Genomic DNA, 16,896 nt, shown 5'->3' with positions numbered 1-16,896 from the left:
GCTTTGAGCCGAGGGTTGCTAATGTTGCTCAGTCTAAGTGCAAATGAAGCTGTCACAGATTATTATTCAAAGATAAGTGACATGCTGAAAATGGAGATAACTAACCGCGCTGCACCACTTTATGTGTGAGCCAAGGAGGAGAAACCCAGAGGTCAAAGCTTTCTGCTGCTGGGTTGCTCCTGCTTTCTCTTTTTCTTTCTTTCTCTCTCTCTCTCACTTAGAAGCATTCCATCCTTCATCTCTAAATAAATAAAAAAAATCTACAGATTTCATATTTCTTGGTTCTACTCAAGAAGGAACCAGTGGAACTGGTAGACATGCTGACAATCAGTATTTTGGCTCTGGAGTCTTTTTTGGCCTCTGCACAATTTTTATTGCAGGATTTTGAAGTGGAGCTGTGATTCCAAACACTCGGTTTTGTTAAAATGCAATATTGTAATTTTTAAAAAAAATTCAAATGGTAAAAGTAGTGAAGTTGCACCTTGAAGAACACACGCTTTGTGTAGGACATTCTTTTTTTTTTTTTTTACACCCCTCCAGGGGGTCTTTTTGTGGGCTCTAGTGTCCCTTAAATGATAGTAGGCTGACAGGAAACGGGGAAGGAGAGGGGGGAAGACATGCGGCAAATGTCGTCGGGTCCGGGAGTCGAACCCGCGACGGCCGCGTCGAGGACTCAAGGCCTCCAAATACGGGTCACGCTAACCCCTACACCACCACGGCACGCCCCGTGTAGGACATTCTTGAACCTTGCAAAAGTTTTCACACCCCTTGCACTTCTCTTGTGTTATGCTACACTTAGAAACTACAGTCAATTTAATTGGGATTTTTGTACTAGACCAAGATGAAGGAATGCAATACTGTGAAATGAAATGAAAATAATACTTGGCTTTCCCATATAAAAAACAAACATCTTTAAAATATGGTGTGCGTTCTGACTGGAGCACCTGCTTCCACAAAAAGATCACTTGTGGATTTCTTTTAGCAATTTCTTCCATTTTTTCCACTCTTTTGTATAAGCTAGGTTTCTGGAGCATATGACTACAGACGCTCTCACCTGAGATATGAATCTCTGCAGCTCCTCCAGAGCTCTCACCTCTTGGTTTTCGCTCTGATTAAAGCTTTTCTTTCCCAGCCTGTTCATTTAGGTGGACGTCCATTTCTCAGTAGAAATGTTTCCATGTTTAGATCATGGACGGAACAGCACTCTTTCAAATGTTTAAAGTTTGAGATAGCGTTTTATACTCTTTTCAGATTATTGAAACAAACTGTTATGCACAGCTTTGTGTTGGTTTGACACATGGAAATCCCAATAAAAAAAAAAACAAAGTTTGTGGTGCAAAAGTTCAAAGCAGTGAACTGCACACAGCCAAAACCTTCTCTCGCTTCATAATTTGTGGACTACTGCTCAAGCATTTTGTCGTGAAATGTCGAGAATTGTAACGAAACAGAAGCTTACCTCAAGAAAAATCTTCAATCTTAAACCATGTAGACAGATCACTGATGCTGATATGCTCTTTCAGTATTTCCTACAAGTACCCCTGAACCATTGGTGCTGCTTACCCCACCACGGTGCCTCACAGCCAATCGCACGCAGCAGGGAGTCCTGCTCACCTGGATCCCACCTGCCAATCACACAGCACCTATCCAGCATTATGTAATGGAGTTCCGTCTGGGGGAACGATGGGAGATCTTGGATGACAGCATTCCTGCAGGAGAGTTGGAGCTGCTCGCCCGAGACCTTATCCAGGTAGAACACATCCCAGGCGCTCTGCCAAATCCTGACTGGTTGTCTTTTCAGTGCTTAGAGGCGATCAGGGTTTTTTGGGGTTATGTTGCTTTGCCTTCCTTTTGAGAAGTGACCACATTTACTCAATGAGATTAAGATCCAATGACTTTTCCTGCTCACAGATCTTTGAGTCGCCTTTTTCAAATTTTTGCCTTGTACAATGTTGCTCAAAAAACATAGGTCTTTGTTGATGTTTTTGGGCTCAATTGTAAGGAACCTCAGTTCCGTTGTGTAAGAAGTATCAGCTTCTTAAAGAGACAGAGGCCCAATTTCAAGGCTTTAATTTAGTAAATCAAATATCTTTTAAGTCAGGTTTGATATAGGCCACATTTTTATAACAACTTAATTTAAAACAGTTACTTGATTGTGCTATAAAACACACCTTGAGTGATTCATCAGAGAAAATAACTTTGTGCCCGTCTTCTAATGTCAATCTTTGTCCTTCCTAAAGAATTTCAGTCTCTTTTGTTATTTTTCCTTCATTATAGGGTGTTTTTGTTGCCCTTCTTGTCAAAAAGACAGTGATCTAAATGCATTTATCTCCCTGTTTGTGCAGAAGCCCTCACGACTACTCGCTGCTGATGTTAAGCAAAATCTGCATGATTCTAAAACACACTCTGTCAGTGGAGATCCTGGTACTCCGTGCACACTTTTGGATCGTGATCACTGCAGCTGAGCTTCTCACCCTAAAGCTCTTGGTGATCCAGAAAACTGTGCTTTGAGCTGCGATATTTTTAGCAACAGTTAGCTTAAAAGTCAGAACCTTATGACACAAAGAAACCATGTCTGCATGACAAGACTTTTAAACACATCTGTCCCTCTGTTATAGCAAGCAGTCTGCTAATTAGTCTGAGAAATTGATTTGAGCCAATCATTTTGTGCAAAATTCAGTGTCATATAGTAAACTCTTTAAGCTAATAAAGGCTTTTCATTATTAACTGATAAATATTTGTTAACTTTCTGAAGTAACGCAGCGTGTTTTGTGACTGCATCTAGAAGTTGAAGGTGTGAAGTGGGGGCCTGTACGACGATCACTAATCAGCCTCACATGTCAGCTCACCACAAATAAAACAGTTTCATTAACACTATCGTGTTCCGTGCAATAATATGCCGTCACGTTCGGCACGGTTGTCATAGTAACAGGGCAGGTGTGCACAAGCTGATTAGGCTGCTTCTGTGTTACGGTTTAGTTCTGGATCGGTGTAAAACGTGCAGGGAATCTATAGATTTTATCTCAGTAAGACATAACACTAAAACATGAAACTAATAAATGCATTTTAACAGAACGCTAAAGTGGAAAAAAGGCAAAGAAAGAAAAACCTTGAGCGTAAAACTGGTGCGCTCTGAGTAAACGGTCGTTTTCTTGCAGCCCAGCGCCGCCGCAACATGTTTGAGCATCTTTCTTTAATCTGGCTGCCACTTTCAGGTCCACAAAAGTGCTTTTATTTCTCCTTGCTCTTCCCGCAGACACCCACACACACTTCATCTCTCTTGTTGCCTCACTCAAACACACACATTACACCTGGGTTGTGTAACTTCGCTGCTGCGGATTTCGTCCTCTGTGGTTAAAGCGCTTAAACCACAAGGTTTGTTCAGTCTGCTATTCTCCGTATTTGCGTATGTGTGAAAGTGAATGTTTGCACTGATCACATTGCTCAATCTGTCCATCTCTGCCGACAGCTCAGTGTGAAGCCAGCTGCATTGCAAAGTGTCTTGAAACAAGTAGTAAACAGGACGACCCGAGATCATCGAGTCGAAAAAGATTAAATACGTTCTGTACTTCCATGTCTGTTATTTAGACGTGTGGTTCATCTGCTCCTTTAATTTCAGCCTGTTTTCTCCTCCTTTAGCACCGCTTCATTAGCACCGCTTCATTTCCAGGTGTTTTACGTGGGAATGACGTGACACCTTAGAGAGAAGAAACTCCATTTTTTTTCTCCTGTCATTTTGGTTCAAACTTCAGACTCTGACAGAAATACTGAAGCTGCCAGAAGAAATGCACTGATGGATGTGACTTGGTGCACAAGCAAACTGGTGATGGCTGCGTAAAAAAAAAAAAAAGCTGGAACATAATCAAAGGCCCTCTATGGGATTTCCATTGTGGCATCACTATTGTAGTGTTATTAGGCTGTTGCTGGGGTGTTGGGCAGCCAATCAGAAGAGTGAGTGAAGGTCAGCAGATATGCATTGGACCGCATTACCAGCACATGATGGAGTCTGCTGATGGTCATATTATGGATTTGTGTGACTGTCATTTCTGGATGCCTGGCACTCTGATATCTATATGCAACACATGCTGGGAAACTGAATAGGACGGCTACTGATGAAAACCCTAACACAACCCACATTGGCCTCTGCCAAGTCCTGACACTTCTGTATGACGCAAATAGGAGACATTTTTTCTTCCTGTTGACCTTCATTCGCGGCTTTAGCCAGCACAGTCCAGCAACATATATATATATATATACAGTATATACTGAGATATATATGTACGTATATGACATTACTGAGTACATGTAATTAATTATTTGAATCTTAATTGAAAAGAAAATGTCGAGAAAATAAGCAACATTTTCAATTCAAAAACCTCTTTTGCTGCTAAATTATGTGTTTAGCACTGAGATGCTGTTTTAGGCTTGAAGAGTTTTGCTGATAGACCAACTATTTTGAACACAACATCGACGTCTTTTCCAGCGTCCCATCAGATTGTTTTTTGAAGCAAAAACAAACTCCCAGTGGGCCAAGAGAAACAAGTTTTTGTTCAATACTGTTTGGGGAGGCTGCTTGTTCGTCAGAATTATGGGCGTACCAGAAACGCATGAATGCAAAGTTTCTGGCTGAAACTCTTGTATAAATAAAATAGCAGTTAATGCTGTTAAAAAATTTTAAGTCATTATATATACCTTATATATATATTGCATATGTCTGTTCTGGACTATTCCTTCACTTACCTATAGCTGGTGTGATTGTCCACCAAAGGTACATCCTTATTTAGTCAAAACCAAGGAGATGACCAACTCACAACCTGAACGCCCCCTGGCCCTCTTCCTGCCTCATCACATATGCGATAAAGACAGCAGATGGCTTTAGCGGGGGTCGGCAACCCGCGGCTCTTTAGCGCTGCCCTAGTGGCTCCCTGGAGCTTTTCCAAAAATGTTAGAAAAAGGAAAAAGGTGGGGATGGGAAATATATTTTTTGTTTTAATATGATTTCTGTAGGAGGACAAACATGACACAATCATTCTTAACGTTTTCCAATGCTATAAAAATGTGTAGAATAAAAATTACATTTCAACATTTCTGTCAACAAAGATTTGCGTCATAGCCTGTGACACACGTTTCTTTCAGCTGGCGGGGGGCGAGGCAGGTGGCTGTTGTAAACAAACCAACTAGTGTGTGGTGGGCCCTGGAGAGCAAAGGGGAAAAGAAGAAAGACAGATTTGTGTTTTTTTGGTCCAATATGGCTCTTTCAACATGTTGGGTTGCCGGCCCCTGGCTTTAGGTACCTCAGAGGATATTGAGGGGAGCTAAGAAGCTCATTGGATTGTCCCTAAACCGTCCCGGATCTTCTTCAGAAATGGGGCTCTGAGCATGAGTGTGTGTGCATGGTTGTTTGTCCTGCTTGTCTCTGTGTTGCTCTGTGATGAACCGGCGACCTGTCCAAGGTGGACCTTGATTCTCACCCAGTGACCACTGCAGACAGACCCCACACCACCCCACGACTCCACCACGCTGGTGTAGACGATGGATGGGCCGGTGCCTCTGAACATTTACTACTCTCTCCCTACCCATGAACTTATTGAAATGTTTCCCTCAGACTTTCTGCCTCAAAGGCTGAACTCCTGTTAAATTGTTGTTTATATTATCACACTTAGTTTATCTGTTCAATCCTTTTGTCAGTATTTATTTTCTACTATTTACCAAGTGAGTTTTCACACTCATGCTATAGATTTTTGATAACCTATCTAATTCTGTTTTATACTGTTTATTATACTCTGAAGTGGCACCATTTTACCTATTAGTACCTGGACGATAAATGGACTTTCAGTTTTTGTGACGGGGCGGGGGTGCGCATAACGTCATTGTCTTTTGCAGAGTGAGCTTCCTCAGAGTCTTCTCAGGTGGCTGGTGTAGTGGGGGAAAAAAAGAAGTATTTTTAGCTCTGTGGTTGTTTGAAGCCTTTAGTCTGATCTGTTCTGCTTATTTTAACATCCTGACGGCTCCTCTGTTCTTCTCCTCCCAGGAGGCCTGGTACGAGTTTCGCGTCATGGCCGTCATGGACGACATGGTCAGCGAGCCCAGTAACGTAGTGGGAGTGTCCAGCACAGGTAAGTTCTCACTAGATGCGACTTTCTGTGGTTATTTCTGTATTCTCCAAGGCAACAGGACATTTGAAGGATTCTGTATCACAATGCATTAGAAAGTGCAGCGCAGCTCGTTGGCTTTCATTCAGTTCACCCCCTTGCCTGTAACGTCTGCGCAACATCAGGCCATCCTTGCATCTCTGAGACAGATTGTTGCTACTTATGCATTGCACCCACAGCACCTTCAGCTTAACATTTTGCTCTATCAGCGCTATTTAATTAAGACTCCATTGACATGCACACTCTTTCGTGGCATTCTGATAAGTATGACATCATCAGTTTACCCAGCATCCACTGACTCTTTGGCTTTCTTTATGCTCAAAAGAGAAATAATTAGAAATCAGCCTATTTTTAGCTACACCACTGATATCTGTTTGCTTTCTGAAATCAAGCCTCAGAATGTGATGCGGCGCCCCTGCAAAGGTCACTGAGTACACATCGTTTGGTAAAACAGCTGTTGGCAACTAATACAGAGACCGCTGTCGCTTTCATATTAGGCCTCTGCTGCCCTCTACTGGTTGTAGTTGGGGAGCTTTGAAGTAGTCGTGACCAAAACCTACTGAACATTCTTTGTTGATTTTTACACATGTCAACAATTTGACCCGCCCGCCTTATATTTAGTAGTGATCTACGATGTTTTTGCCGATTCAACATATTACAACATCAAGCTAAACCAGAGATCAAAATAGTGTAAACACAACATAGAAGTATTCACAGTGTTTGGAACGAGGGATCTGGGATAGTGATTAATTCTTATTGTGAGCTTTTAATGGCTTAGGCCTGCAGGCATAATGAGGAAATCCACAGAGAGGGAGGCTTCTGCACCGTCCTGATTGGATGATCATTTTCCTAGTCTTCTCATCCACCTGTTTCTTCCCAAGAGTGCCCAGATTTCTCTGCTGAGCTTCAGTAATCTTGGATCACACATTCAATAAACTGACGTCACCGACAAACACATGAAACCAGCAAATGAAGGACAGGACAAAAGGTGTTCAATGAAAATCGCATCAAGTGGTATTGCAGGCGTAAAGCAAGTTGAGAATCATCAAGAATAAAAACAGAGAACCAAACACAGTTTCAATCTTTGTTCAGGGCATACCAAGATCTATTAAATATGTCCATAACAAAAGCAGCTCTGTAAACAGAAAAAAACAATAATTGTGTTTTATACTGTGGATAGGAGAAAACGCAATTTAACAGTAGAGAGACTTTGTTGCCTTAAAATACAGTGGAATGTGCTGAAAGTCGGTTAAAATAGACTTAGACATGACAGCGAACTTGGCAACAAAATGTTGTTGCTTGGCTACCAGAGTACACGGAAAAAGTAAAAAAAAAAAAAAAAATGCTGAAAATCTATAAGTTTGACTATAAATGTATATACATATATTCAAGTTTTACTAGTGAAGGTAAAACAAAAAATAAATGAAATAATTAAAAACATATTCAACAAAACTCTTGAAAACAGAGATTGTTCCATTTCATAAAATTTTAAAGTTTTAAAAAGAGAGTTTCAATTGATTAAGTTTTAGATGAAGAAATATGCAGAAGGAACAGAATTAGGATGAAAGATACTTCACTCTGTGTATTCAGATTGGACATCATTCTTTGAAAAGTAACTAGAGTACTTAGTAATCAATAACTTTTAAAAATAAGTAATCAGTAAAGAGAACTGGATTACTGTCTTAAGGAAGTAACCAGTAATTAGTAACTATTATTTTCCAGTAACCTGACCAAACTGGTCATAAGAGGTGAGTTGTAAAAAGACTGACTAGCATGACTTGTTTTCATTGTTGGTCAGAAGAAAGGTGAAATGTTTTGCACCACTTATAAATACTGCACCAAAAGCTCAAAGTTTTTGAGAATGAAAAGTGTTTATAGGCTTTATTAGTCTTTTTTTTTTTAAACTTTCAAAGTCTTTCAAAAAAATGTGTCTTTTTTTTAACATTCCAAAAAGTAGCACAGTAATGTGGAGACAGGAAGTTCAAACCCACTTTAATAATCTTACCTGGTTATTCTGAGCACTGGGTGTTCTCTCAGGGGACACTGTGTCCTCTTCCTCCGTTCTCACATTTGGATAGTTATCCCAAAGCAAATATCAGCCAGGAACCAGGAGTGAGAAACTGCTTCTGTGATGTAGTGTTCATTACGAGCGAAGTCACAACGCGTGCGTTTCATTTCACAGTAATGAAACATTTACAAAAGTTTCATTACTGTGCTGATAAAAAGCTCCTGTGTTAATCGTCATTTTCCATCCTTACTACCACAACTTTGCCAACAACTTCTTTTATCTCCTCCATGCTAGGAGTTTGCTGTTGTTGTTGAAGTTTTCTGGATTTGGGTTGTCGCCTCGCAGATTTCTTCCCCCCTCCAGAGATGGTGGAGGAGCGTGGACTGACGCGGCCTGTGGTGGCTGGCATCGTGGCCACCATCTGCTTCCTGGCTGCAGCCGTCCTCTTCAGTACAATGGCTGCCTGCTTTGTCAACAAGCAGCGCCGGAAGAAGCTCAAGAAGAAAAAAGGTCAGGGGAAGATTCTGTCTTCTTCCCACAATTTCTAAGTCATAAAATCCCCTAATATTATATTATTCTGCGCCATTTTTTCTCCATATCGTCTTAGACTAATTTCTGCTTCTCTTGTTAAACTTACTAAATAAATTGTTAATATAATTTTGGCCTTTAAAAAATTGATTCACATCTAGTAATATGATAAATGAGAGGGAAAAGACCGAATGAAGGTATTCATTGCACTGATTGTTGCTATGCTATTCATTCATTTTGTTGACTTCACATTTTGAAGTCAACAAAATGTGAGAAAGTGTCAGAGCCTATTAAGACTTTGTTAACGAGACCCGATTTTCTACATTACCTCACGAATGCAGTGAAGGGAGTGCTAGACTTCCTGAAAATGGGATCAGTTTAATTCAGAAAAATCCTGTAGGACAACTGGGCTACGGGTCATTTAATCAACTATTTGACTCTACACCATTCATTTATTAAAAGTGCTCATCTGTCAGATTAGAAGGGATCCACTTGATAACGGCTGTGTGTCCTCTCTTATATGAAGTAGCTCAGTGATATGTGAAAGAGCGTTCAAGTCAGTAAAGTACAGTATAGACTTTGTGGGAGCCTTTTTTGTCGTTTGTTCTCTTACGTCTACCCCGCCTGCAAATAAACTTTGATAACAGTAAAACTGTCTTGTATTTTTCTCCCACTCTCCAGATCCCCCTCTGTCCATAACCCACCTCAGAAAAAGCATGCAAACACCGTAAGTATTCCTCCCAGAACACCAATGCACTCCTACAAACACCCAAACGCTAATGAGGATTTCTGTTGCATTTGTTGAGGTTTTTGTGTTAAGTACTGTCAATAGCCAGGTTTACTCTGATCGCATTGATTCCTATTAGTCAGCACTCTCATGAGTGCAAGAGTTAAGTTACTGAAAAGACAACTGCTTTCTAACAACTTTTTCTTTAACAGGATTAGATCTTTACTTTAAGCACTAAACATTTGTGTAAAAGTTATTTTTGACCTATTTTAGACCAGCCACTATTATTTGATCAAGATAATCAAGTCTATCCGATGTGGCAATAAATACAGAGATGAACACTCAAATTGTTTTTGGACAAATGTTTCCCTCACGATGCCCGGAGAGGTCAATCTGCAGCGCTTTTATCCGCATCAGTAATGTAGACTGAACACTGTGACCAACAGCTGACTTGATGAGGCTCCCATCAAGCAGCAGAGTTAATAGATAGATGGATTCTATAAACAGTATAATTGATATCTAATTGTTTAGTAGTTTAGAATAACTGAAACAGCTAATAGAAATATCCTAAATATAGGATTTATTTTGTTAAAAACTGCAATGTTTTCATTCAGAGTTAGAATACACCTCAATAAAAAACATCCATCAAGTGACTCTTTAAAGGTGGAGTATGTAACCTTGATAAAAAATGTTTTTTGCATACTTGTTAAAACTGTTACTTTGTTGTGACAGTATAGTATTAGACAGATATTCTTTGGAAAAAATCAGCTTCTTCCACTTCCTCCTAATGCTACAATTATAATCTGCAGAAATGTACTCCTCTCAGTCAAAAACAACCAATCAGAGCCAGAAGGAAGGTCGTAGAGCTGTCAATCAACCTCATGCACATGCTGCTCTATGTGCTGATGGCAAACGAACAACTTACCGTTTGAGGAAAACCTTTTATCCGCCATCATCAGTGGCTTGAGCATTCATGGAAAACTCTGGTATCAGGAAGAAGATGCAGTGCAGCAGAGAGCAAGGGGGAGAGTTTGCATACACGAGCTTGATTGAGAGCGCTAAGACCCTACTCCTGGCTCTGATTGGTTGTGTCTCACTAAGCTACATACATCTGCATTTACCACTGGGAGCACTGAGAAAAGGCAGAGAATTTCGATCTTTTTTCACAGAATATCTGTCTCATACTGCACTGTCTCAACAAAGTGACTATTTTAACAAATATGTAAAAACCCATTTTTTTAAATGCAGCTCTAAGATCTTTAGTGTAATCTGTTTCTGGCTACCAGAGACAGATTCAGTGGAAGCAGCTATTCTTTTTTCTTTTTGTTTTTTTTTATGTGTATAATTTTTTTTCTGATTGCATTTTTTTCCCCTTTTTTTGATCCCTTAAATCTCACAGTATTGTATTATGATTGGATGGAAGTAAGCTGGATTTTACCGTATTTAGATCGGACTGGGAGGACCAAATAGTATTAGGATGAATTTGACTGGGTTCAATGAATAAAGTTCAGATTAAATACATAAAACTAAACAGAACCTGCTTACTGATGGGAAGGTAGGTGATGTTCTGACATCACGTTCTACCTGTCAGGTAACAAACGTCATATCTGTACGTAATTGTCAATGTGCCACTAACATGAACAAAGAGCAGTGTGCTTAAAAGTCACTACAAGTTGTGCAACATTCAAAATAATCCAACACAGGACAATAAAACAACTCTGGACCGCCGTTGTCTTTACTGTGCGGCTTTGTGTCCATGTTAGGCCCTGGACACAAACTCTTCAGCAGGCTGTGTCCATAAGGATTTATTTACCGAGCCTCACAGTGCAAACATTTTCCAAACCAAAATCACCAACCCGGAACCTGGGCTGTTAAAATGTGCATATAAATGACACAGCATAACAGTTGAGACATTTTTTCCCCAAATAAATGTGTTTTCATTAAAGCTACTTGTGAAGTTTTGACATTAAGGAGTGTACCAGGGTGCGCATGGGTGTGTGTGTGAACTCTTTTAGGTAAAGTGTAAAGTGTTACTGAAAGGTAAATTGTTTCCATTAAACCACTCTGCTGTTTCTTCAAGCATTTGCTGGTTAAAGAGCTTTCAGTTATTTTGCTTACACTTCAAATCAACATAAAACATGTTTTATGTTGTTCTCTTTGTTCTCAATAAATGTTCTGCAGTTTTGAATTCTTATGTTGGAAAAGCCTTTAAAAGAGGATTTTTGTCGTTGTTCCATAACAGTCAGTGTGGTTGTAGCTCTTTAAATTCTTCTTCTGCAATCATAGTTTTATTATGCTTTTTACACGCGCTGCACTTTAATCAGGTTTTCTCTTTTCCACCTTAATTAAAACTTTTTCTTCTTCCCTTTCTTCTTTATTCATGCCTCTCATCACCAAGCCACCTTTTAGTGCCCATATCTTCTGTGCTTTTTACTGTCTAATCTCCCCACTTTTACAGGAGTCCACTTAGTTTCTTTCCCAGCTTTGAGTCCTACTGGGACGGGTTGACTGCACAGTACAAGCCACAATCTTCCAGTCCTCAGTGAGTGTGCCCAACTGTTGTCCCCCTGACCTTGCACACTATATAATCCCATTTGCACTTCGATCCTCAAAGCCCTGTCTGCATGCTTCCGGCTAAATGTCCCAACCAGGCAACAACAATACTGGTCATGGTCTTAAGTTCTGAGATGGTTTCAGACAGTATTTTGGACTTCTTCCTTTTACATGGCAGTGAGACAATAGCCATCATTGTGCAGTTAATTCTCATTTTCAATTTCTGGCTGTTTCTTGATTGTTGAGAGCTGCTGAAGTTTCTCTCAGCATACTGCAATGCTAAATCAAAAGTTTAGTGATGTGTGGTAAACATGCTGGAGGTCCAATCTACATGACCGTGGTGAATTCAATCTGTTCATGGTGCTTTAACAGCAAAGACTGCACTGAAGAGAAAAGACACCGGAGGTAATATTCTGTATTTAATAAAGGTAATTTGTGCCCAGAATCACTGAGTAGAAGGCAAATAATGAGATTAGAAGGAGGCTCAGGTTTGTGTGTACCTAGCTGTGTTCAGCTCAGAAAGTAGTTACAACATGAGGTCAAGCAACTGAAATTCTCAACTATTTCCAACTGCAAGGTCTTTATTATGTTTTGTGGTCTACTTTAAGAAGCCAAATCATGGTAAACTAAATGAGAGCGTGTCGACATGAACAACATTAAAACTCAAGAAAGAAACATTAAGAGCATGGCTAAAGTAGTGTTGGGTTAAATATAATTGTGGCTCGTGTTTTCTTTAATGTCATCCCCTTTATTAAGTCAACACATCTTTAGTTTGTTTAAAACTTAGTGGAAATGTGATCAGGACAATGTGAGGCAGATGTAGTTGTGGTTTAAATTATGAAAAACAGTAGTGAACCTGGGAATATTATGGGATTTTTTCTACCTCGTCTACATGAACACATAAATATCTTTTTACATTTTTCAACAATGTGTATCTTTTTTTACCTTCAAAAACTCTCAGCATATGAACCAAAGATGCAAATGCAGCAGGAAATGTCCATTTGTCTTATATTCTTGCTGTTTAGATCAGAAACTAAATGGAAAGGAAGTTTTAATTGAATAGACAAAAAAAAAATACAATGTTGTCTGCTATCTAAGCACTGTGAAATTTTGGTCGAAAGGTGAAAACTATAGTCAATAGCATAAATGCTGACTTCTAATTGAAATCATAAATAAAAGTGGTTTGGGTTGATATAGCTCTAGCCTTCAGTGTTCTTGTTTTGGGACTCTGTAAGCTAAAAGTCATTTTTTCTGCATATTTTCAGTTTTAAATAAAAACAAAGGCTGGCAAAGCTTGTATAGATGTAATAGAGATGTATATGGAACAACACTATTACACTGAGCAAATGATTGTGTTTTCTGTTCAATAGACACAGCAAAAGATTTGTAATGTTATGTCCCTCCAACTCTTCACAAATGGGAAGACGTTAAAGTTAAAATTTTCAAAATATACTAGCAATAATCAAATGCATAAAAAATATACAGTACAGACTGTATATTTTGTGTGTCCAAACTTTTGGTCTGTACTGTATATTTATATATAGTTATGTTTATTCTTTTTTATTGTTTATTGCAGTGCTTTAAGCTCAGTTTGGAAACGTCCCTTAAGTCCTTTTTTGAAACACTTTTTGTTGAAAACCCTCACCACATTTTCTCATCCATTCCAAATACTGATAGATGTGGTTGTGTTTTTCTTTTCATTTTCAAAGCACTCAGGTTCTTTCAGTGGTTTTTGTAAACTGTTATATTAGTGATGTTTCTACTGCAAACAGCAAATTATGATTTTGATGTCCTTAATTTTCTGATAAGCACCTCGAAATATACAAGCAAGAGTTTAGATTTGTGTTGCACACTGATTGTGAAGTATAGTTAAAATATTGTCAATATTGTGACGTATGCAGACTGTAAATCCTTATTTTGATCTTTATAGTGGAGTCATTGTTTGCATGTTCAGCACCACAAGAAGATAAAATGATCAGAAAATTCAAGTTTCCTTCTTACTTATGTTATACAGAAAACTGCCCTCACAAAAATAATAATAAGAAAAAGTTCAGCTACAATTTTTCAGAAAGAAGTTTTTGGGATAGCAGGTTATGTATTCATCTGTCTGAGTTTGTAATCGGGTGCTCTAGTTTCCCAAAGACGAGTCACATGTGCATGACATGCAACTGGGTACAGTATTGGTAATGATAGCCACAGTAACTTGTTGCTGGATCCACTAGGTTTCAAAACAAAACCATAAATATTTTCAATTTATGATATTTTGTGTAGTTTTGTGATATATATTTGGTTCTGTGTGTTTTTCTATGCTTTTCTGTCTATGTTTAGCAAATTATTTTTCTACCTAACACCAACATTTAGTGTCAGTTAGACACTAAATTTTGGTGCGATGCTTACTATTTTACATATCGCACCTTCTGACCAAATCATTTTTTGGAATTATGAGGGTGGAGTTGTAAGGCATCATATGAAATATGAAGATACTGTTAAATAAAGAGAGATTTTCTCACTTATATCTTTGAATTAATTTAAATTTGCCAGTCTTATTGTGAAAACCGTCTATTGTTTCAAAACTGTTGGAAAATGTAGGGTCATGCAGTACTTGGTGACTCAATCAAATCCAGTTTGTTGTTGTCCACCACTTGTTCTTAACTACTTGTAATGACGTTCAGCATGATGTTCTTAAATGTGTTGTAATTGTGTAATATCCCTTCCTTCAGTGCACCACCCTACCTGAAAGAGAAGCTGTTAAATGACACCAAATCTCTGCTAGGATAACTTTAGAATTAACTATAATGCAGCAAGCATATTTTCCTGGACAACCATGTTTGTTACTGACCTGTGCTATTGCTGTTTTAAGTTCCAACCCATTATTCAGAAATAAAATTTCTGTCTTCCTAAAAGTTTAATGATGTCATAAGCTTATTTTTAATGCAGGTGAAAACGTCTTCATCACCATCTGAGTCGGAGAATTCTGACCCGATACATGTTCTTATATTTACTTCTGTATTTTTGACACAGGTCATCTTCAGGAAAGGTGAGTCCGGAGAGCATACGTTCAAAGGCATCTGCATCAGAATCGTCCAAAGAGAGTCATGACCAGCGTGGAAGGAAACCTCCTCCCAGTCCAGGAAGGAAAGAAGAGTTATCCTTATACAAGAAGACCAAAAGAGCAATAACAAGCAAGAGGTACATGTCCAAGCATGAAGCTGAACCAACAACACCTATTGAACTTATCAGTCGAGGCCCAGATGGACGATTTGTCATCGATCCCACTGATGCAATGTCAGTCAAGCCCCGCCGTATTGAGGGCTTCCCCTTTGTGGAAGAATCAGACCTTTACCCAGAATTTCGGCAATCGGATGAAGAGAATGACGATCCCAGGCCTCTTCCACCAGTTATGGCACCACTTCGGCCTCACCAGATTTCCCCAATCTCCAGTCAGGAATCTTACCTCCAGCCTCCAGCCTACAGTCCTCGTTTTCACAGGCCTTTTGAAGGTATGACCATCATGGAGAGCAGTCAGCTCCATGCCACGGGACAGATCCGAGGCTCTCTCCACCATAGAGCTTTCTATGGCTATCTAGGACCAGATCACGATCCCCCACCTCCTTTCTACATGCCTGATACCAGCCCTCTGAGGTCGGTCATGTCCTCGCCTCCATACTTTGCAGAGGGTCCTTTTGCACACCACATGATTCCTGAAGAAATCGGAGAGAGTGAATTTCCACAATACGCTGTGTCCGGCTTCCCACTCCCTCTGACACTGACCTCTTCCTCTCATTCACCAGAGATTTGGCAGGGACTAGATTTTACCTTTTCAAGTCTGGAGCGGCCTCAATTTATTTTCCCTCCACACCACCTTTTGCATACTCGCCATGATCCTCCCTACGCCTCTCCACCTCATGTTCTTCCCCTTAGCTCTTTCCAGCACTCTTCTCTTCCAATGCCTACCTACCCAACAGTCCTGCCACTTGAGGCCCCAAGTGGCAGGATGTCAAAGAGTCATAAAAGCAAGTCTCCCAGCAAGGCCAGGCCTCATGGCTCCCCAGCCAGGCATTTAGCTATGCAAGAGGGACATTTAGGGCAGCTAAGACCTTCAGGCCATAGTATGGGTGTGCCAGTTTTGTCTTATACTGATCCAATGGCTCATATCGTCCCCAGCAAATTCAGTAATCTGGATACACGATGGTTTGAAACCACCCCTGGTTTTAGTCCCAGACAGACTCGTAGGATGGATTCTGGCTTGCATCAGGTGGTTCTTCAACCCTCTCGACTTTCACCCCTTACCCAAAGCCCCCTTAGCTCTCAAGAGGGCTCCCCAGAGATTGTAGTGCGCCCACACCCACGTCCGAGCATTGTGCAACCTCCCATACCCCCAGGGATGTCTGAGATTACCCTGCTTCCACCATCCACAGCCAGCTTTTCAAGGAGATCATCCCCATCCTCATCACCTGCTCAAGGTCAGGGTAGCAGGAGAACAAGCCCCAGCTACCGTTCCCACATGGCTTTTGCCACTGCTGCAACCAGTTACCCAGCTTCCCAGTCCCCATCGCCCCCCATGGAAAGCAGCAGCATATTTGGGCAAATGCCAGCTCATAGGAGGACTGAGGAGGAGATCCTTCCATCTGAGCCCTCTCCACCCCAGTTGTCAGCTTCAGGGTAGGTCTGTTAGGCATGCAGAGAGGGATGCCATTTGTGTCATCTGCCTTAACCCATAATGCTTTGATGTGGGAAGTTGCTCTGACATTTTGGCTACTGAAGTTCTATATCTACCTATTGGACCATTGGTTTAATAGTTGGGGAGTTTTTTTGTATATAAAATTTGAAAATGAAAGCAACCTATTTGTTATAACAATAGATTTGCATTCTGGGATGTTAGTTTGTAGTTTGAGTTCTGCTGATGCAGCTCTTCATCTCAGACATCAAGT

The 16,896-nt window shown here is 40.1% G+C and overlaps 1 protein-coding gene across 3 annotated transcripts in view; it reads left to right on the top strand.

Moving 5' to 3' along the window:
• Window positions 1-16,896, top strand: part of igsf9bb (immunoglobulin superfamily, member 9Bb) — a 99,190-nt gene that overhangs the window by 66,497 nt on the left and 15,797 nt on the right. For all 3 annotated transcript variants that reach the window (XM_032576649.1, XM_032576648.1, XM_032576650.1), the window contains exons 14-18: window positions 1,521-1,747; window positions 6,029-6,113; window positions 8,503-8,667; window positions 9,367-9,412; window positions 14,987-16,627. In XM_032576649.1, the coding sequence (XP_032432540.1) occupies window positions 1,521-1,747; window positions 6,029-6,113; window positions 8,503-8,667; window positions 9,367-9,412; window positions 14,987-16,627 (2,164 nt within the window). The remainder of the gene's footprint in view (window positions 1-1,520; window positions 1,748-6,028; window positions 6,114-8,502; window positions 8,668-9,366; window positions 9,413-14,986; window positions 16,628-16,896) is intronic.

This window comes from Xiphophorus hellerii, chromosome 11 (genome assembly GCF_003331165.1).
Source record: "Xiphophorus hellerii strain 12219 chromosome 11, Xiphophorus_hellerii-4.1, whole genome shotgun sequence".
NCBI lineage: Eukaryota > Metazoa > Chordata > Actinopteri > Cyprinodontiformes > Poeciliidae > Xiphophorus > Xiphophorus hellerii.
The sequence above is the reverse complement of the archived record's forward strand: the minus strand, read 5'-3'. Positions and strand labels throughout refer to the sequence as shown.